At 37.8% G+C, this 21,616-nt stretch overlaps 4 protein-coding genes across 7 annotated transcripts; 2 read left to right on the forward strand and 2 right to left on the reverse strand.

Moving 5' to 3' along the window:
• Positions 1–944: 944 nt before the first annotated feature.
• LOC110846984 (intraflagellar transport protein 122 homolog) lies at positions 945–15,971 on the reverse strand. Its single transcript, XM_035849636.1, has 33 exons — positions 15,772–15,971; positions 9,898–9,965; positions 9,710–9,819; positions 9,534–9,654; positions 9,358–9,449; positions 8,667–8,785; positions 8,459–8,614; positions 8,174–8,374; positions 8,013–8,101; positions 7,822–7,930; positions 7,422–7,694; positions 7,224–7,339; positions 7,064–7,113; positions 6,832–6,950; positions 6,703–6,759; positions 6,564–6,625; positions 4,722–4,875; positions 4,476–4,595; positions 4,366–4,399; positions 4,118–4,229; positions 3,955–4,014; positions 3,803–3,887; positions 3,688–3,713; positions 3,501–3,574; positions 3,315–3,404; positions 3,107–3,251; positions 2,935–3,034; positions 2,752–2,852; positions 2,619–2,673; positions 2,366–2,482; positions 2,144–2,249; positions 1,554–1,996; positions 945–1,200 (listed from the first exon to the last, which is right to left on the reverse strand). The coding sequence occupies exons 2-33, from the start codon at positions 9,951–9,953 to the stop codon at positions 1,078–1,080; spliced, it is 3,675 nt and encodes a 1,224-aa protein (XP_035705529.1). The 5' UTR covers positions 9,954–9,965; positions 15,772–15,971; the 3' UTR covers positions 945–1,077.
• LOC110847437 lies at positions 4,871–6,568 on the forward strand. Its single transcript, XM_022094377.2, has 4 exons — positions 4,871–5,347; positions 5,485–5,992; positions 6,076–6,147; positions 6,224–6,568. The coding sequence occupies exons 1-4, from the start codon at positions 5,151–5,153 to the stop codon at positions 6,443–6,445; spliced, it is 999 nt and encodes a 332-aa protein (XP_021950069.1). The 5' UTR covers positions 4,871–5,150; the 3' UTR covers positions 6,446–6,568.
• LOC110847170 (cingulin) lies at positions 13,116–15,896 on the forward strand. The gene is made up of 6 exons (XM_022094051.2): positions 13,116–13,770; positions 13,870–13,960; positions 14,065–14,355; positions 14,478–14,538; positions 14,645–15,084; positions 15,170–15,896. Exons 1-6 carry the CDS (start codon positions 13,298–13,300, stop codon positions 15,389–15,391), a joined length of 1,578 nt encoding a protein of 525 aa, XP_021949743.1. The 5' UTR covers positions 13,116–13,297; the 3' UTR covers positions 15,392–15,896.
• A 132-nt stretch (positions 15,972–16,103) lies between the features above and the next one.
• On the reverse strand, positions 16,104–20,872 carry LOC110847658. Of its 4 annotated transcripts, none has more exons than XM_022094639.2 (9): positions 20,238–20,872; positions 19,782–19,996; positions 18,702–19,092; positions 18,573–18,639; positions 18,347–18,419; positions 17,984–18,088; positions 17,893–17,919; positions 17,792–17,806; positions 16,104–17,645 (listed from the first exon to the last, which is right to left on the reverse strand). In XM_022094639.2, exons 1-9 carry the CDS (start codon positions 20,320–20,322, stop codon positions 17,571–17,573), a joined length of 1,053 nt encoding a protein of 350 aa, XP_021950331.1. In that variant the 5' UTR covers positions 20,323–20,872; the 3' UTR covers positions 16,104–17,570. The 4 variants fall into 4 exon arrangements, with proteins under 4 accessions (XP_021950331.1, XP_035705531.1, XP_021950329.1 ...); XM_035849638.1 differs by having other exon boundaries at positions 18,579–18,639; positions 20,238–20,801; XM_022094637.2 differs by having other exon boundaries at positions 18,278–18,419; positions 20,238–20,799.
• Between the last annotated feature and the right edge of the window lie 744 nt (positions 20,873–21,616).

Below are 21,616 nucleotides of genomic sequence, written 5' to 3' on the forward strand. Positions count from 1 at the left end.
AAGCAAATAAACCCAAACTCGTGTGAAGGGGATTCCACTGTGGGCTGCCTGCAACCCAGTTTTCTCCGCCGTCGTCTCTTCTGATGAAGTCCCACTGTTCGGAACAATCTGATGAATCGTGCCTAATAGGCAATTGAACAAGTTTAGTGCTGCGGGTTCGGGTGTATTTTTAGCGGCAGTTCCCTATGGTTGGCTGGCCAATATATATGTATCTAGGATGCTGTTGGTGCTGGAGAAAGTGGGCCTTTCCTCCTCTTTCTCTCTCTCTCTCTCTCTTTGGGTGAGTGAGTTATTTCCCAGCAGATTGGGGAGCCGCCGGTTTGGTTCACACAATTGTCCCACTGTGTTTCAGTGCCAGTAGTTGGATGGAGATAGGAGATGCATATGCACCAATGGGTTCCACTCTAGTCCGTTGGGGAAAACAAATCAAGTCGGCTAATAAGCAGTTTGACCTTTTGCTCAAAAGGATATCAGTTACAATCTGGGAGGAACTGGGGAGACGAAGAGGTGTAATCTTGTCACTCATATCTATGTTTGTATCTAGCCTTAAATTGCAAATCAATATTTCCTTCCCTGTCCCTCTATATCATGATATGTTTCCAATATTCTGCAATTTATCTAGTTTGCATATCATTCAGTATATGTCTGTCTGTACGTAGATATGTATGCATGAGGATGTGTAGTTATATGATTATGTTCATGGCATCCAAGTTTTCACATCATTTCCATTTCTCTATATTATATACGATCCTATGATTCCTATACATCTGTATGTATAGGAAGTGCTCTGGCATCAGCATGTCTTATTGACACTTTGACGCAATAAAAAAGCTATGCCATTTGTGATGAAATAATCTTATAAATCCAAACATGGCAAATGGGAATCGTACTAATAATCTATCTCTCTCTCTCTATGAGCATTTCAACGGCATAAGTAATCACAATTCTGCTGACGTTTTAGTCAATAAACTTTTATCTCATTTCTTAGGAAAGAATAAACTTTGGGAATACTTATTTGTCACAACTGTTGAAATATAGTTCTTGAGAAGGTTTCTGCAAAAAAAAAATAATCCACGACTAAACTGCTGCTGTAGTCGAGTCTGACGATGGTGGTTTTTCAGACGATGCTGGAGGAGACCGACAGAATGGACAGTGGCCTTTTTGTAGAACTTGGAGCACAAAGTCGTCCGTATGGAACATCTAAAAGTAGAGGAGGATGAAGCTAAAGTTTATTCAAAGGAAACTTTTGCAATGACTCTGCTTAAATATCTATATGATGAGAAATATTGCCCTGTCATGGCAGTATTAATCCAGTATTCTAAAGTTTTGGCTGTCAACTTTCTTTGGGACAGGAAAGAGAATAAAAGAAAGTAACCCCGTCATCTTCCCACTTGAACCAATTTCAATTTCTCGGTAAAACTTCCCGTCCCTGGCCTCAATTTAATTCCCTCCCGAATGACTCTTTTTAAATTACGTATTTACTTCAAATATAAATTGGAAAATATTTACTAGAAATAAATTAAACTTGTCGTGCCCCAAAAATGTCATTTTACCTTGAAACATTTGTGGCAGGTGGATATGCTCATTACTTCGGGCATGAGGTTTTTATGAAACTTGTACCGAAGAGGTGGTGGCCATTTACAAACAATGACTTCGGTGGGATCCAAAGAACGGAGCTCTGCTTTTCCAAGAACCACTTTGTTGAAATCCAACCTGTCACCCGAGGCAGCCCCACCCACTTGGCCAGCTTTAGAAAACGGGTCTGTGAGACTGGTGCCAAATTCTTCTTCTTCGTCGTTATCTTCGTTAAACTGAAGGACTTGGACATTTGAGTCCGTCTGAATTTCTTCTCTCCATTTTCCTCCGGCATTATCACCTACTTTGGATTTCAGTTTATGGGATTTTGCAGAATGGGAAGGTCTTGAGCCAATCAGTCCAATCGCCTCTTCATCGGTTATATCCGACGCAATTTCAAATTCAACAACTGGTAGAACCTCTGAACATAGTGAAAAGAAACCCAGTTTAATTCACATATCTACTTACGTGCATGCAATCATGTACCCATTACTGACAAAATTAATTATAGAATGTATGTGCATGGCCGGATCTCATTTTGATAGATCAGTCCTTCATAAGTACTTACCAAAGGAGACAAAGGAGAAGACGAACGAGTGATTACACGTGATGCAACTGTTTCCTCTCGGATTTAGGAGGGGATTAGTGGTCGAGCAACGATAGCACATTGGAAGCTGAAAACCAATAAAAGCTTCGCATAAATACATAAATTCCTGTAAATACAATTTACTTAAAGGATGAAAATGTGGGATTACTCCAAACTATTGTTGTTTAATTAATTAATTAATACCTGGTCTTCATTGTCACTAAACTTGTCTCCGTAAGAACTCAGGATCAAACTTTTCAGACCATCTCGCAAATTTCGTGGGATATTTATCCTTTTGAGGCGCTCAATAACGTGTCGAGCCTGGGAATAAAATTATGATCCATGCAGCTAATTAGTGCTTCAAAATAATATTATAAATATATCTATTTAAATACGTATTTAGTTTGAAGAATGGTAAATAGTTGAAATGACAATGTAGTTTGAAAGTTAAACATACCAGTTTGAATGCATTCAGCGTTCGAGCTTGTTTTGCAAGAGTGTACAGAACATGACTTTGACAAATAAATGAAATAGTTATTCTTTTGAAATATTCGAAAATATGTACATGCTCTAGTTTTGCATACTCTTACAATTTTGAAATTGGTAAATCTGTCTCTGTCATCAATTCGTGCATCAAAAACTTAGCAATATTGAACAACGCCTCAGGCATGAATGGAGTAAAAGGTTGGTCCTAAATGTGAATTGGGACAATACATTTACTTGTGAATTATGTACGATTACGATTTTTACGAGAATTATAATATGCTGAATACCGTGTAACGATGAATCGAATTGAAGGCGTAATACATTCCTGCTTTCTTTTGATGAATTTGGAAAGCTTCAAACTGCATCCTTTGCAAACGCTGGTCATCCCTACGAATAAGCACATCAAGTCCTTACTATGCTAAAAATTGGCAACGTCAATAAAAACGTGTATATGTGTACGTGTTTGCAGCAAGGTCTAGAAATTGCATGGAAAGCACCCAATGGCAATATCCCGCATCGTGATATCTATCCTCAAACACAGCGTTCTGAATTAGTTGGTCCAGTACGGAAAATGCTTCCTCTGGACAACCAGCCATATGAAATGCTACGAACACGAAACGAACAGCGTCATTTTCTTGCGTACAATTTTCTAAACTGAATACATTACCCTTTTGACATTCAGTGAATCTGTCGTTCTCAGCCAACCATTGGGCATATGGGAGATAAGCAGCCTTTTTTAGACTTGGATGTCTTTCCACTATTCGGTCAAATTGAATTTTAAATAAAATAAAACACGCAAGATTAAAATCAACGGTTTCCCCGCTATTGCACATGTACATATGTATCTATGTACCTTGGTGGAATACTTCTGTCCAATTCTTGGCATACACGTGCAACTCGATAACTTTCTCAACTGCACCAACCCTTCTGTTCATTGTAAGACATTTTGAGAATATATAGACATTTGGTGATCGTTCTCATTAAAGTTATATGCAGAATGGATTGTGTATACAGGGACGTTTTCTATATTAATTCCTTACCGATACATGTCTGCCGCTGCGGATGCCTGGAGCAACAAAATCATGCAACATATAAAATTTTAGCAAACAAAGACCTTCATCCACGTTGTAGAAATATATGCAGTAAAAGCCTAACTTCTCCAGACTTCATCAAGTACTCTCCACACAACGTTAAAGCTTCGCCATCACTTCTGTCCAACTTTCTCCCAGTCTCGAGCAACCTTGTAACAAAATTGCATCAAAGCATTTGTAATTGTAGAGAGGGAGCACAGTTTTCCTCGAACTCACATGTCGATCCATTGGTTTTCACCCATAATTTGTACTGCCCGAATTTTGTCTCCAGCAGCCCTGTTAAAACAGAATGTGGTTTACTCAACGTCAAGTATATTGATGGAAAATGGTGTTCACTGTACGGCAAGAAAAAATGAATAGCTTGTTAGCCTTCGCTTACCAGTACATTTCAGCAGCAGCTCTAGGCTCGTTAATCTTTTGAGCCCATTCCGCCTTCCGTTTAAGCAGCTGGTTTTTATTGGCCGATTCTCCCTCTGAAAGATAGTCTTGAGCTGTTGAAAAAATAAATAAACCAGATTTAGACTAATTTAATAAATATTTGTTTGCAATAAATTAATAAAAAATGCATCAAGCCACACCCTCCTTCAGTGAAAATATTTCATCTCCACCCATAAAATCGTATCTTACCCAGGTCAAACATTCGCAAGTCTGCATACATTGCCTGTGTCAATAACAATCTAATTAAATCAAAGCCAGTCTCTTCATTTTTTGCACATGGACATCGGCTCTGCCCTTACCACAGCTTTTTGGGCCTCGTTGTTTTCTCTGTATAGTCGAGCTGCCTCTGTAAATCTTCCTTGATGGGCCAAAACATCGGCGAGGAAACTCTTTCGCCCAGACTCCTCATTCACTTTATCCTGCGAACCAAGAACAAGTCACTTTCACCTCCTTCTCATTTTTGTCCACCCAAAACCCAACGTTGAACGTGGAGAGCTAGCATTTAGAAAGCACACACAGAGCTGCTCTCACAAGTGAGTTGTTACCTCGTATGTTTCGATCAGTCGAAGAAAATTGAGACTTTTTGTTCTAGCAAATGACTTCCGAGCCGTGTCAAAGTCCATGCCTTCCAGTGCAGACAAGCCCAATGCTTTAAAATCATTGATGGGGACGCCAAGAGCAGCAACCTTGTATGCTTCCCTGTACGAATTTTCAGATATTTTAACTCGTTTAAGCGTTTACAAATTGCTTTTTTGGTTGGTGAAAGTTGAATCATTGCCAACAACTCACTTGAACATCTTGTGCTGAATGTATTGTAATAATTTAAGATACCTCCCATTCATTTACTCAGCTGGAACAACAACTGCCCGCCACTCACTTCGACCGGTGCAATATCACAATTATTTCAGTATAACTGTTGTAGTTTTGTATAGATTAGTCGTAGTTTTAGGTAGTGACAAGGGTCATAGGTGAGAATGGCAGGCCGACTTTCTGAAGTGAAAGTCAAAGAAAAGAGAAAGTATAGAAAAAAGTCAGAACAGAAAATAATTAAGAAAAAGGGGGTGTTTTTCTGCATTGAGGACGAGGGGGATGGAACAGGGAAGTGTCGAACAGAGTACAAGAACATGATCAAAGGAAAAGTCCACAGCCACCAGGCACATGTCCATTACAAGTAAGTAAAATGTGATTAAAGTATAGTCAACTTTTACCATAAATCTAGTCATAGTTTCTAGTCATTAATTTTAGTTTTTATTATGCATATGCTTATCCATTACAATTAGTAATTGTAATTGTCAATTACATAATTAGCAAAGAGGCCCAGAAGGCATATAACCGAAAACTTGGACGGAAAAGGCTCGCAGAAAACAGTCTGACTTCATATTTGTCCCATAAAAAAGAACAAGGCCTTCTTCCTTTATTTCCCATTCAAGAGTACAACTCTGACTCAGATTGGGAGGACGACGTTCCATTACAATTCTTAATTGACAGGAAGACAATTGATGCAGCTGAAAAGAAGAAGTATGCAAAACACAACGCATCATACAATGCGTCCTTCTTCGTCTCATATGTCCCTGAGAAACCGGATATTGGACCAGAGGCGACATACGAAAAAAGAAACAAAGAATTGAAGAGGTTGAAGAAGAAAGCAGTCCAGAAACTGAGCAAGGAGGAGACAGCCAAATATACTTTCTCCCTCTACTATGGCACATCTCATGCACAAAAACTGACATGTGGCTATCTCAACGGCAGTTCCCTATCAAGTGGTGGTGCAAAACTCTTAAAATTAATGAAAGATGGTCAAGTGTGTCATAGACAAGTGAGTGAAAGTCAAATTATTATGATACATTATCCCATATTTTATATATGATTTATAAATAATAATAACATGGATTTTTATAGGATTTCACTTTCTCCGGGAGAACTGCAGATGAAAACAGGGATGACGCCATGGACTGGCAGCACTTTTATAAGGTAAACCATGTCTAGAGAAATGGTGGAAGATGATGAGACGTATTAAAATTATTATCACTATTTCCATTTTTTGCAGCATGTCAAGCTGGAGAAAGAGTTCGTGCCACAAGATCAGACGAAAGTCATCTTCGACATACTGAATGGAGGTCTCAAAGGTGGACTGCAAAGAAAGAATTCATACAAGCGGGTGCTGAGTGATGATGTAAAAGGGAAAGCAAAGAAGATCGGATGGCAGAATAGGCCACTCATTCCCCTTTCACCAGATCTGTTGCAACAAGACCCAGAAGACGTGCCATAGGATTCAGCACAGACTCAGCGTCAAACAAAAGAATTAAATGTTTTTATCGGTTCACTTTTTCCCAATTTATGAATTATTCTCATTAATTATAATTAATAAATATACATGTATAACGTACCTGAACATTCCATATCGAACGAATTGATACATTGGAGCAGAAAGTGGTACTTCTAGAGTAACCTGAGTGGGTAATTTACATTCATTGTTTTGATTAAGCATTGCTGGTTAATTAAATGTTAAGATAGATTATAACTAACCACTGAGGAGTTTTGCATCGAAAATAGCTTGTGTCCACAGAATCCAACTACGAAACCCTTCAAGATAAGCCATAAGTTTGTGAGCTATCAAGTGGGACTGCATGTATAATATAAAAAATCGCATCTCACAGCCATTTTCTGCTGATATATTGGGAAATTGGACGCCTTAATATTCAGCACACCAAAACCCGAGAAGCTAAGTAAATCATCGCAATATGCATTCCAAAAGACGGAAACAGCGCTTGGTTCTAAAAAAATGTTTTGTTATACATTTTGATAATAAAGAGTGGGAACCACATAAAAATGCAGTAAAACGCGTTTTCGTACGCTCCTTATACGTTTATCATTTCACAAGAATCACCTTGGAACAAAAGTTCTTTGCTGACCAAGTCATAAACAAAAAGGGTTGAGCTGCAAAGTTAAGCATCATCATCCAAATTTTAATGTTAATGTTACCCTTTAAAAGCAAAAGTTGTAGACTCCAAGGTGCTAAATTAAATCAAATTCGTCTATCTTCTAACCTTTCATCCACAACTGCAATCTTGGAGTGGAGCAAGTTGAGATCCACGCATCGCACACTCTGAGGAACTTTCACCATGTCAATGGGAAAGGGATTGTCCAAAAATATTTTCACCACCTAAACCCAAATTCACAAGAGAGATAATGACATCTAAGTTCTCGCATATTGCACCAATAAGTCATAGTTTCATTTTTTATACTTGTCCGTTTTTAAGCCCAGCCAAGAGAACCTCTTTTCCTCGCATCCCACCAACCGAGCGGATGTAGCGGATATGGGAATTCAAGACCCATTCCCTTTGTCTCATTCCGTGAAAGCTGTAGCACTGCAGTTTCTTCTCCTGGCACAAGATCACATTCTCGCTGCACATTACCAACAAACTACATTCAAAGCTTTGGGAAATCTTGTCCTTTAGAGTGTACTTGAACTCCTTGGCATCCCTCTGGTAGATTAGCACACGGTCCACAAACTGGATCTGTGCAATTAAAAATATGGCTATGATAATAACAGCAATAATAACAGTGTCGCTATTATAGGCATGTCCCTTGTTCAAATCAAAGCTACATATACATATATGTTTGAATTTAAAGAAGGATTCTTACTGCAAGAGAATCCTTGAATATTGCCAACTTCTTAATCACATCTCGGCATTTTATGCGAGTTCTTAGATCTTTAAGCAAGTTTTGGACCATCACATCAGTCATGTTCATCCTAAAAAAAGTGATGATTTATAATGCGGACAAGAAAGTGTGTGACAGGTTAATATTTATACTGCTGGACCGGTGCCCACTACCTAAATGCATATAAAGATTTGTATAATGCATGGACAACCAAAAGTTGTACTTCATAGGATGTCAAGACTCCGGCTTGTGTTCCAACAACCTGCAATGAAAGAGTTCATAAAAGCTCTCTCTGACCATTCCAAGTGTTATACTTATTGCTAAATGCATTTACCAGACATTGGGAATCTGGCTTCACTGAACACGCCCAAACCCAGGATTCTTGTTCTGTTATGGAGGTGACCTTAACGCCTTCTTGAGTAAAAATGGTACAAGCTTTGTTGGATCCAGCCACAATAATGTATTCACAGTCACGATGGGTCCGGGCGTAGACAACACGAACCGGGTCAAATCCTAAGGCCCGATCTTTCATTATCTGTATCATATAAGTTGACAGTTGCAAAAACTTTGAAGGGAGCATTAGCATACTGCACTTAAAGCAACATGATTGATACACAACCTGTTTTCCTTGGATGTCGTAAAATGAAAGAGTTTGTCCCCAATCTGCTACGCAAAGCATGTCATTTCCTTCCTCCACGGTTTTACCCCAAGCAAGACCCCATACGGGCGAAGACGACCCTCCTGGTCTCTCAAATCGGGCATATTCAGAACCCGACTACAAGAAAATCATTAACCAAAACCCAATTCTATAGCTTGTTAATTCTTGCCTTATTTCTAATTGTGACTGTTCCATTTCCTAATCCTAATGCTAAATGTAGACCATCCGAAGTCCAAGAACAAGCATTTATTTTGGCAGAAACTTTATGTTTGTCCACACTTTTCTTTTCTGAAGAGGAAATAAAGTCATATTAGTTTCTTTGTTAGCAGTTGATCTAACTCAAAATCGAGAATGTAAATAAGTCACAATACCGACTTAAAAAGTATTACAAATTTGTTAATCTCAATATATTTCTTATGTAAAAATCAAAATCTTGCTGCACATGGTGTGGCCTTTAAAGCGACATTACTAAACCCACTAGTCTCAATATCCCCATGACATGTATGTAACCGATTTGACTCTCTGAACTCCATTCCTCATTTGGACATACATATACAGCGTAAGTTTACAAAATTTAGATTCATTAAGAGTGATCTCATCATGCCAAACTTAGGGATTGTTTAAACCAGAGTAATCTGCTGCCTTTAATTTTCGCAAGTGCAAAAAAAAATCATTGGGTTTAGCGTATACGGCTTTGGTTGCTAACGTTGAGCCAGATAACAACAATCCTATGCAGTGCATGGGGGTTTTTAATTTACATATTCTGGCATTTAATCTATTTTTGTATAAGGAGATGCACAAATAAGGAGAAGCAATTCTTGCAGATAATAGCAACAAATCCTTCTCCAGTATTTACTAACCTGGGGTCCACAAACCAAAGTCGTTCACAGAACAACTTGCCAATTGTTGAGATTGTGGGTTATATGCCAAGCACTGAATCGAGTCTCCATGCCTGTAATAACAACAGCAGTAAGCATGCAACACTTTCACTTACGGAACAAACTCCTTATAAATAAACTATGGGGCAAGCTCATACACGTATTTTAAGCTTCCTTGAAGATTATCAGTCCAAATTATCACATTTTTATCGGCTCCACCGCTGGCAAATCGTTTCCCATCATTCGAATAAGCAACACAATATACTGCACTTTTGTGACCTACAAAAATATATTGTTTCAACGAGCGGATTATGTGAGATTTATGTAATTACACCTTTCAAAGTCTGTATAATCGAGCCGTCTGTAACGCTGATGACCAAGACCCTGAATCCCACTGCGGCCACTAAATTGCTCCCATCCGGAGAAAAGCATGCATCATATACGCTTCAGAAAAATTACAGCAGCATTTATGGCAAAATATCAGGTTTAATTTCTCATGTTTTCATCATCATGAAAAATTACCAGCTGTCTCCATTCTCCCCAGTTATTTTCTCCGTCCAAAGAGTTGAAGTTCTCATGGCTTAGCACACCTGAAATGAAATGTTGAACAAAATAATCAGTCTCAATTAATTGTGCAGGTATTTACTGAAGTAAATATTATGTAGTCATGTCTCTGTAAGGGAAGCGAAACTGCATTTGTACATACATACACATATTCAATTACATATATTTAGTATATACATATTCTGATGCTTTTTCAGGGATATCCACATTGCATACTATTTCTAAACATGGCATCTTATTTATTGCTGACGGATTGAACGGCGTACTATTTTTACTGGAAATATCTGCTGCACGAGCCATGAATTTAGGATTTCTGTCATAACAAAAATGAACAGTGTAGTAACTTATTTTAGCCTTTAAAGTAGTAGATATCATCTTCATCGGTCAGTATCAGCCACATGGTCTTCAAAAGAAACACCCGTTGAAAATTATATCGAGGCAACTGAACAACTGATCCTGAGAGAAGGAACAGTGAGAAGAATCGATTGAGAAGATTTGGAACTTCTCTAAGACGGTGTCGTAGAGAACAGAGGCAGCTGCGAGCCCCTCTGATCTCATCATCTCTTTCAATGTTTCTATAATTAACGAAGAAAATTGAGCATTGGGAAGGCAAGAGAAAAATATCGAGGCAGAAGCAGCATCAGGCCACTAGCTAAGAGGACTACCTGGAAAAGGATGATCTAAAATGTAAAAGATGCAAAAGAAAGGTTGCTCAGAGTGTTAGAAGCACGTGCCTTCGCCTGGCGAGATGGATGAAGATTTGGGTGTGCAGTATGCACAGTTAGTTCTGGTCTCATTGTTCGTATTTGGAAAATAATATCCGAAACAAGGGCCATCTGCAGAACCTGAACATTGTTGGAATATGCTGGACAAATGCTGCCTTTTAAATAATTTCTAGCCCAAAGTTGACTAGTATCGAAATAAATTGTCCATTAATTTATGAACTTATGGTGTTTTCTGTAATGTTAGTCCCATAAGTCACACGTTCTTCATTTGGAATTTATGTCCGGATCATCTATGTTCATCATGTTTCCGGTTACGTTAGATAAAAAATTCGGGAGAGTTATACATCCAGGAGAGTTTGTAGAAGAATAGTTTGTAGAAGAATAGGTGAAGGAAAAAGCATAATCGAGGCAAAATAATAGTTATTCATGTCGACGAAGAAAATGCAGCTGCACTCTAATGCTAGAAGCATCTTCGTGATTCAGTATTAACAACGCACTGCATGGTATAATTAATTGGGGTGTCGCTTGATTCATTGTATTATTCGGGATTAGCAAATCTTGTTGTGAAGGAATATCAAATCCTAAACCATTATCACACGTTTTTAAATCCGCCGTGCCGTGGTGAGAAGCTATGTGTTTGGATTATCTTGATATAATAAGCGTTTATTCTAACATGAGCCTCATTATTTTTTACATGTATTTTAAAACACGAATGCGAAAAATGCAAAGCTCATTTACATAAAATGTTAAGCTAACTACCATTTCACTACTGCCATGCGAACATTTATTTACTCCTTTATTGCATGCTAGTCAACAGCAGTTGAAAGTTTATCTGCCAACTATTTTATGGAGCCGATCTGTTATTACGAATCATCAAGTCCGTTTCTTGTTTTTATGACCTTCAAACCTTGGATTCAATCTGGCTCTCCAGACATTTACCAGAAATTATAGGAAATTATCACGATCCCATATCTTGAACAAAGATTGTCCTATTATGTAAATATATGTAAATACATGTAGTCTTTACTTCTTTATGGTTCCTCGTGCATAATTAGATCGCTATAAAAGTAAATCTACACAATTTTAACTTAAAACTTTATCATTTACCACGCGCATCTTATAGCACTCAATATTATATTCGAATCCAGACCTACCTGGTCTTCCCTACGCCTCACCAAAATAGATTAAACCCACACCTGCCGTTTTTTTTCTGTCGGCTCCCCCACCACCAATAATGTATGGATGGATTCAATACTTGGTGCTCAACAACGTAACCCAAAAAGCTTATCCGGTCGAAATGCAGACTTCTTCTTGCCATCCATGCACTTCATTTCATTTAAGCGTTATTGAGGGACTAGGAGTATCACAATAGGTTCTAAGCAAACCTGCCGTTTGTACACAACCATTACATTTACAACGCAATAGAGAAAGAAAGCACTAGTTTATTCATGGTCCCTTTATTTCTATCCCAAAACGCCAGGTGAATCACGAAACAGAGATGAAGTTGACGAGAAATAAACACTCATCATTTTCAACTGACGTGAACAACAGTAGAATTATTAAAAATAAAAGTACCATTAGACAGAAGGTAATGGTCATGCTACTTATTGCACAGCAAAATTGAGACCAAAAAATAAAATTTTGCAGTACGTAGGTTTAAAATCTATGTATATTCTGCTCAAGAGTTTCAGAAAAAACGAACACATACTCACAAGACTGGCCAGATGATGTTTGTGGAATACACCAGGAAGTAGTTTTCGAAAAATTTAAAGGAATAATGAAGGTTAGTAGTGGAGCATGTCATATGCATAATGAAATTCAGTCTGCATTTACCATCAACCAACTGCCTTTTACTAACAGCCAAAAAGAAGCCCTGTTAGCCGTCGAAGATCTTCTGAAAACTTGACATGTGGTGGAATTACTTTAATAACTTGGCAGGGTCGATTTGGACCGGAGACCCAATGAAGCGAACCAAAGCAGAAGAAGAGATGAAACTTGTGCCTCGTTTGCCGTCTGTCAATCCAACTATATACTCCAGAAAGAAGACGTTGGTTGCTTCACAAAATACAATGGCCAAACATTTACTGCCACTATTGCTAAGCTGCCCAAGTCCCACGTAATATGCCTCATTTCACAATTCAAAGACCTTTTCTCTGGGATGATGCTCTGGTAAAATACAGATGGGCATGAGATCTCCACCACCAATCTATTACTGCTACTGCATGAATCGACCTGAAGGGAGCATAAATAACATCCCTTCGTGTGGAGTAGGCCTTACGCCTACTCCCTTGAAGGGACTATCTTAAAGTGAAGGTGAGCCATAACATAGAGTAATATCCCCTATTTCGTTGTATACATTGTAGAGTTGCTCATCGCAATACATCACACGTGCCCTCAGGTCCCTGGCAGCTTTTAACCTTAGAAATGCATTAGGACAATCTTTGCTGCTGCTTCTGCCACAGAATGGCAGATGCATCTCAACAAAGACCGGTGTCGTAGTCTCATTCTTTCCAGTTGTAAACGGACGCTGGTCGATGCAGTTGCATTATGCTGACACATTGATACAATTATTTAAGACGCTTTGTGAGATAAATAAGAAATAGATTCTACACGTTATTTTCTCGTAACAAACTATGGCTAGAAATTTTGTATTCGTCGTCGTTCTCACGGTTATTGTCACACACATCGGTAAAAGTGTCTCGGTTCCACATGAAAGTAGAGTAAGAGAATCGTTGGATAATTGGAAAGATAAATTAAGTCAAGTTTTGGACACGGAGAGTCAAGAACTTCAAATTCTACATAATTTGATTGAACAAGGTGAAAGTGGACGTGACAAGAAGGATGGTGAAATTGATTCCAGTCATAAAGTTGTCACAAAGTCTTCATCAAATCCAGAGACAAAAAATACAACTCCTAATTCTGTAGCATATTTGCGTGAAGAAGGAATAATCTCAAAGTTGGAGGAGAATTCTCAGAGGATGGATAGCATGGTCGTGTTTTTGAGTGATCTGAAAAGTGTTTTATCCCAGGCAATATCCGCCCAAGACATGCAGATGCGGTTTGAAACCGAGGTTGTGGAACTGAGACAAGAAATTGACTTTCTTCGGTAACATATTTTTTATTTTTGTATTAAAATGCCACTCTTTCAGATGTCTTCAATGAATGACGGTCATAGTGTCTGATGTAAACTTGCTCATGATTTTAGGAAAGAAGTTCAACACTTGAAGCACGCACAAGTGTTGGAAGCGACGAACAAAGACCAACACTTTCTAGAGCATAAGGTTACAAATGATGAGGTTAGTGAAATCTTTGTTTTACATAAAATTACAAATTTCACTGCATTCCATTTGTATAAATTAACTATAACGTTATAAACGCTGAGAATATTTTTTAAATACAGACAACAATTCAATGGCTCAAAGATTCCAATAAGGAATTACAGAGTCAAATGAATGAAATGTCCAAAACTTGCAATGCCACATCTCTGCTGCATATTCGACAAGCTCTTGATCAACAAAGCCAACGCCAGGAAAATGACGTCCTCGTGATTCAGAGACAAATTGAGGGCATTAAGTTGCAACAAGTAAAGCTGGGAGAAAACGTTGTAGAAGCGAACGAGAATATTGGTGACTTGCGGTCATGGCAGACCAACATGGGACAAAAATTGGTCAATGGACAACTCCAACCTCCGGTAAGTTGCAATAAATCTGTCCAAATCAATACCCTCACCTTCTTATTCAACAATAAGTCCAATAAAATACTGTTGGACTGCACACCTTTCATATTTGACCCTCCTGACTTGTTGCCCCACAGGGAGACAACCTGGCAAACATAGTGGATGCTGAGGAACACTTTCTTACGGAAGCCTTAAAAGGTATGTAATACAGAAGCCCCTGTATGTCCGTGTCCTCTACTTTATTACGGTGCATTTTCTACAATTACTATTGTTATCATTTAATGAATTTATGCTTGAATTTTAGATGCAGCCAACTTTTCCCCAAAACAGGGACGGCATAGTAAAAGATTGAAAGCACAACTTCGAGAGATCCACAAGACCACCAAGCTCTTGGCAAAGGACCACTATCATATGAACAAGAGGTTGGAACTCTTGGAAAACGTGCAGCAAAAGGCACCAAGAACGAAAAGTGAAACTACAGAGTCAGAAACTGAGAATATGGAGAAGCGACTCCTTGGTCTGGAGGACACAATGAGACATTACACCCTCAGCCTGCAAAATGTGGGAGACAAAGTCAATGTGGTTAATGGATTGCAAGAATCAACTAACCAACTCTTTTCAGCGATGGAAGACTTGGAAATTAGATATGACGACAAGTTTTTGGATATGCATACGACTCTGGTTAAAGTGGAAACTTCAGTTAACGGGATTTCCAACTCCAATGAAGATCTCAAGGAACAACAGGTACGTAAAAACTAGTTTTAATTAGTCACCAAACAGAATTGTTCTCAAGCATATGGAGATCATTCTAACAATTGATTTCACTCAGACCTACCAGGTGGGAATTATTCAAAATGTGAAAAAGGAGCTGATGCAGACAAAGGACCACTTGCAAAAGAACAACTTCCGCCTTGCCCGTCTTCAAGCTCAACTCCTCAAGTGGTCTTCACAAAAGTGCTCAATGGAGGATTCCGAATCGGTTCAAAATATTAGAATTTCCTCGTTGGAATCTTTCCTCCTGAATACGCCAAAAGTTCCCCATAACACTTAGATCATCAACTGCTCTCCTATTGAAATGTGTATGTTACCCATTTGTATTATTATAATGTGAGGTCTGGTCAAAGTAACTTCTACTAAATATACGTTAATATTATATAATTGTAAGTGGTGGTTTTGCATCTTCTATACTGTGTTACGTCAAACTAAATATTTCAATTGGATATATTACATTTTGTCTTCCGTATTTCGCTAAAAATGGGAAAATTCCTAAAAGCCGGAATGTGCCTCAAATTCTCAGCACGAGATATTAAATGTAAACCGTTCGATATATCTAGTCTCATTTGTGTCCTATATGTACATACATATGATTATTATGCCCTGATGTTTAATAATATTTATTATTGTACATAAGAAGTTTTAAATAATACTTACTTTATACTGACGTGTATATTTTGAAATGGAAATAGTGCTTGACAAGCAATGACGCTGTATATGTTGCCTCCAGGATACTGGTATTCGTTTGTATTCATGAAGAATAAATCTTGATTTTTTATAAATACCTTCAAATTCAGTACAACCCGAAAAATCCGATTTTAAGAATCATCAGGTTAGGGATGCATGATCATGTTGTGTTTGCACCCTGGTTTCCCAGGATACTCGCCCCATGCATGAAACCTTCGAACTCAAAATGCGAAGAATGTTTACTGATATTAGTGATATTTATGCACTTGTAGGATGGCAAATTAAAGGATGGGCAAACTCAATGCATTTAAAAATCATCCACTCTTTATTTTTGTATTTTATTTTTGACCAATCCAATAATAAATCAATTAAGAATTTTAGTTATTTATTAGTTTGACAATGAGAATCATTCGTACGACAAAAAAATCCCCATTCATTCTTTCTGGCACGCCTTGGCCTTACATAATTCCAGGTACTTCTCAATTTCATCAAATTACAAGTATGGTCAAATTTCCAAATAGTAGTTTATGAATATTTATATATAATTTAGATTTAAGGTCAAATATGTTAATGATAGTTCGATTATCTTCCAAAAAATAATAAATAACAGAAGTATTTTGTAGCCCGAGTCAGGATGGAAAGACTTTAGACATATTCTCGAAACAATAATTTGATAGTTATCTTGATTCACTTCTCAAATATTCCTATATATTAGGCTTCTATGATAAATTTCACAAACCAGTGCCTTGTTGGGTGTTGTTCACTCTGGCAAAAATTATTGAAATTCCCTGCTTATTCTGTCGTTATAATCCACGATACTTTTGGACCAAATTTTACGCCCCTGTGACAATTTCTAAATTTGATGCTATTTACCACCCAAATGACCTCCACTGGTTAACCGCTGAACTGGTCGTGCTTATCTACGAAATCCAAGACCCTGTTGAGATACAATTTTAACACCAAGTTGGTCAAAATTGGTTCAGGGTTCGTCCCCCGAACACATGAATACACGTAGACATACCGGTTCCATAAGACCTGACTCGGGCTACAAAGAGTATTGTATAAGTACATAGTCATTCCTGCCGAGCCATTTGTAATACATAATTCATTCACTCCCATTCAAGCCTGGTATACAGATGTAAAATATCTGTATGATTGTCTGGTAAATAAATTTAAAATAGAGAATAATGGGTATTTTTAAAATAAATAGATATACGTATGGATAGCACCAATAATAATTTCGGAAGTTCAAGAATATATGTTTGATTAGAGCTACCCTTTCTTTCCAATATAGGTATAAATATGTACATATATGCGTAAATTAATAATACTGTCCAATTTGACTAGATTCATTCTCAAACAAATAACTCTCACACTTGACAAAATCGTGCACATCAAAAGTTACAACCATTCGATCATTCGTATATTTATCACATGTCGTGCTACTTACTAGCTCACCAAATTCTTCGTTCAAAATAATTTTAAATTTTGATTTTCCCATTTTGTCAATCACTCTTCCAATATATCTTCTCAGTCACACATTTTTATAGGAAATCACACATTAGGTTATCAGAAAAAATATGTATGCAATATCGATCCAGGAATATTTCGAATAAATAAAGATGTAATTTTGAATCATTGGACCAAAAGTTGGGATGAAATGCACATCAAATGTTAACAAAATATAGGTGACTTTCGTAATATTTGGAATTATAAACTCGAGATTAAAATAAATTATAGCATTTTATGTCCCGTATTTTCGTAAGGATTTACTTGTCATCCTCAGACTGATTGAGACTGGGCGTTGCAGGGGTTGCTTCATCTTGGAAGAGTGGATTTTTGACCTAGTGAAATGAAGATAAAAAGTTTTAAGCTAAGTGAGAATTTCAAAGGTTCAAAGTTAGAAGCTGTTCCTTGAACGACAAATCGTTGGGAATTGTCTGTGATTTTATGAAAAATGTGACGAGCCTCCGCTCCTTCTTCTACTTACCTCCATTTCACCAGCCTGTGACAAAAATAGAATAATTTTTCTAGGTAATAATTACTGAGGCACATATTTATATTTCATAATACTGTACACCCTTGACTTACAGGGGCAAGTCCAGGACATTCGTACACCTAATAAGTTATTCAATTAGGAGAATTATCTACTTAATTTAAATTGTATTTCGTAGACTTGTACCGTGTAGTCGTTGTCGTCCTCATTGTCGTCCTCTGACTCCACATCCGACCCAGCCGATCCTGGTCTGTCCTCCTGCAAAGCTCCTTTCTGCAAAGCAGCCATTTGCTGTTTGACCGGAATTGTAAACAAAAAGACACAAATTAAATTGATGAGACAGCGAGTGGAAATTACAGAGAGTAAAAGAGCAACTACTGATGTGAGATCATTAACAAGGGAGCTTATTTTAAATATTTATATGCATGTGGCATATCTCAAGTAATTGATTAGAAATAACAACGTTAACAAATATGTTACCCCCTTTTGATGCTGATAATGGTACATTTGTGCTGATGCTAATTTACGATCTCCACCACTTGGACTCACATCTTTACTGGGACCCGTTACGCCATAGGCGGGGTAGTCCACCTCTGCAGCTGCTTTCACCCTCTGATGAATCCTGCATTATTAATAAGATAACTCGGATGCATTAATGTACATATTATTAATGCACATACTTTTGTCTCAAGCGTTGAATTTCTATATATTATACGCCATAAGTACTATATACTTTGGCATGCATGCACTTGCACATGCACAAACCAGATAATACCTGTACCAAAATATTCCTGCTGCGACAATTCCGATCACGATAGCCGCACTACATCCCGCAATAAGTCCTGCGGAGTTCAAAAAATGAATAGTCAGTCAGTCAAGAATAGGTGTCCTTTTAATTACTCACCAATGTAGTAAATATCCGAGTATGAAAATGAGTCGTTTTCCACCGGGTACAAATTATTATACGGCTTCTCAACTGACTGAAAGCCGGAAGACATAATGTGACTCGGCCCTGCAATGATATTTTGGGCATGTTGAGCCGGTTCCGTATTCTTCATTTCATTTTTCTTCATAAAGTGGCTGTAGGATGCGTCGCTCACTGGTTCGAAATCATGGTGCAATTCAGTATGGGTTGCTGGTGCCACCTCAATACCAAGATTACTTTGTGGCTGGAGATTATTTCGTTCAAGCCCTTGTTCCACATTTTGCTTTGGTGCTCGGTACTTTGGAGTTTCAGAATCAGCCTTGGAACTCTCATCTTTGGACAAGTTTGGGGGGAATTGCTCCGGGGACATGTGAGGACAAAAAATATTATTTAAATTTATTTACATAGTACTCGTATGTTATTACATTCCTTCGGTCAACACAAACTCGAGTTTCAAATAGGAGTTTATGTGAAACACTCACTTTCACTAAGCTTTCTCTTTGATGCTGTATGTCCTTTTTTTGTGCACAAAATTAAGTGTCAACTGATAAAACTACAGTAAAATCAATCTACAACTTTGTGAAAAATATGAAAATAGACAGATGATATATTTCATCAGGTTGAAGTTCAACAAAATGATAGGAACTCTTATCTAGATATGCTTGTTTTCTAAACTTTTAAAACATATAAATATGTACCTGTTTTTAAAACTAGACTAAAATAGTAGTTTGCGTAATAATGACGCAAATCCGGCTCGAAGAACACCTATGTTAGAAGGGGTGGCATACATGCTAAGCCAAATTCTGTCGGGAACTTTTAGCCTAACGTTCATATTTGATGTTCTGAACTCATACTTGGAAATTTGAAACTAATAAAACTATATGATGCACTTTTAGATGTACATAAATTAATTAGCTAATTCAATTTAAGCTATTTTAAGATCACAACTACATAAACCTATGAAGCAGAATTTGCACTTCATCATCTAGATACAAGTCCTATTTCCTAGTCGTACCTAAATAGTACATAAATACCACCGTAATAATTATGGACTTACATATAATACCGCACATCATCCGGTCTGTAACCAAACTGCGGGGGAAGCTTTGCTAAATATTCCCGTGCGAGGTCATCATTAAAATCGCCAACATATCCTCCCAGTGGTGACGCGTCATAATTTGGGTAAATTTGATGTTTTGAGTACTGCTGTGATCCAGTCGATGCTGCGAGAGAGGCCAGTCGATCAATTAACGCTTCTTCATCCTCGTTTGAATCTGAAACCGTTAAGCAGTAAAAACCCTTGAGATCCATTAATACATAAATTATTTAAAATAACCATTAAAAGCGATATTAAAAAATAAAAATTAATTTGGTGTTCGTACGAATGCATAAAATGTATTTATTTATAAGCAGTACTGGCTGCGGGACGATGGCATTATTATGCGACTGACTTGAATACAAATGACTTAATTTCATCGCATGATAAGCTAATCGAGGGCTGGGGAAAATTCATACCTTGATAAATGTAGGGAGCGGACTGTGCGAGTGATGCCCTGATCAAGAGAAGAATTCCAAAGGTTAAGGATGACACCAAGTACATCCTGCGTCGCGGTGGTGGGGGACGATATCGGAGGAATGTTAACGGAATAAGGAGAACAAATAACGGCGACGAAACTATGTTTATTAGTCCGACTCAACCGCAGTAAAAATCGCGAGAGGCAGAGGTCCGGAATGCAATAATATTTTATTTTATTTTACTGCAAGTTGTCCATCCTCCCACACAGATCACACTTTCCTCCTTCATACGTACAGATTTGCTCAAATTCCAGCTTTCTCCCTGTGGGATGAATGAAGTGAGCGTATGGTGAGAAAGAAAGCTTCCCATGCCAGGCTTTCTCCTCCGCCAATCAATGGACAGCAGAGAGCGAAAGGTCTTCTGCACACCAAGCACGGTCGAGTCGGAGCAGTGGCGATGATCGATCCGTCCACTGACGTCAGCAAATACCAAAATACGCAACCAGCTCGCCCAGCCAAGCACACGCCGAAAGAAGCTCTTGTTGGTAACTGATGTGCATCCCATGTTATGAACTTTATATCGTGATGTCTTTGTCGTCCAAAGAACAAGCCAACAGCCACCACAAAATTGCACAACCTCCTCCTGTCGTAAGCAGCAGCAACACTTTCTCTCAAACTCGCAGGACCAGCTCTGGTTTTATTATGGTCACTGATTTTTAGTTTTTAGTGCATAATTACATACTCGACTCCTTGCTTGTTCATACCACGAAAGAGTAGTGCATTGTGGCAGCATGCGGATTTGCGTAGTCCATCTTATTTTTATCCATGTACATTACTAGCCTATGAATCCATCTTTTTAGATATTATTTATTAAACTTTTTAAAAACAGAATATGAGTTTATGTATGTAGAGTAGATGAATTATGATGGCGGAGTTTTCATTCCATTAGTAAATATTCCTGATAATTCGGATAATCGTTTTTGCATTTGTACTAATTATTTAAAAAAAAAAACATTTTGCATGAATGAGACATTTTGCAAACATACAGAACAAGATTATTAATAATTAAATATTCGTAAATACGGATTAATGCATAAACTACTTGTCACCACATTCCACAGTTGGAGCTACACATGTGCATATTCATATGGTTTTCAATTTAATTTAGCCTGTTTGATTCGTTGTATTACGGATTCGTCACTTCAGTTGTTTTATTATCTCCTCCAGTGCTTTGTGAAAATGAGCAATTGGTTTTGTCACTATATGTCTATATTGTGTACTTCATAATGATGATGAATACATACAACTTTGTTTTGTGGTTAGATGCACGCTGGCTGCACCATGAACATGAATCTGTAGATGCGGTCCACATCTGGTGC

Source organism: Folsomia candida, unplaced genomic scaffold (genome assembly GCF_002217175.1).
Source record: "Folsomia candida strain VU population unplaced genomic scaffold, ASM221717v1 Fcan01_Sc003, whole genome shotgun sequence".
Taxonomy (NCBI): domain Eukaryota; kingdom Metazoa; phylum Arthropoda; class Collembola; order Entomobryomorpha; family Isotomidae; genus Folsomia; species Folsomia candida.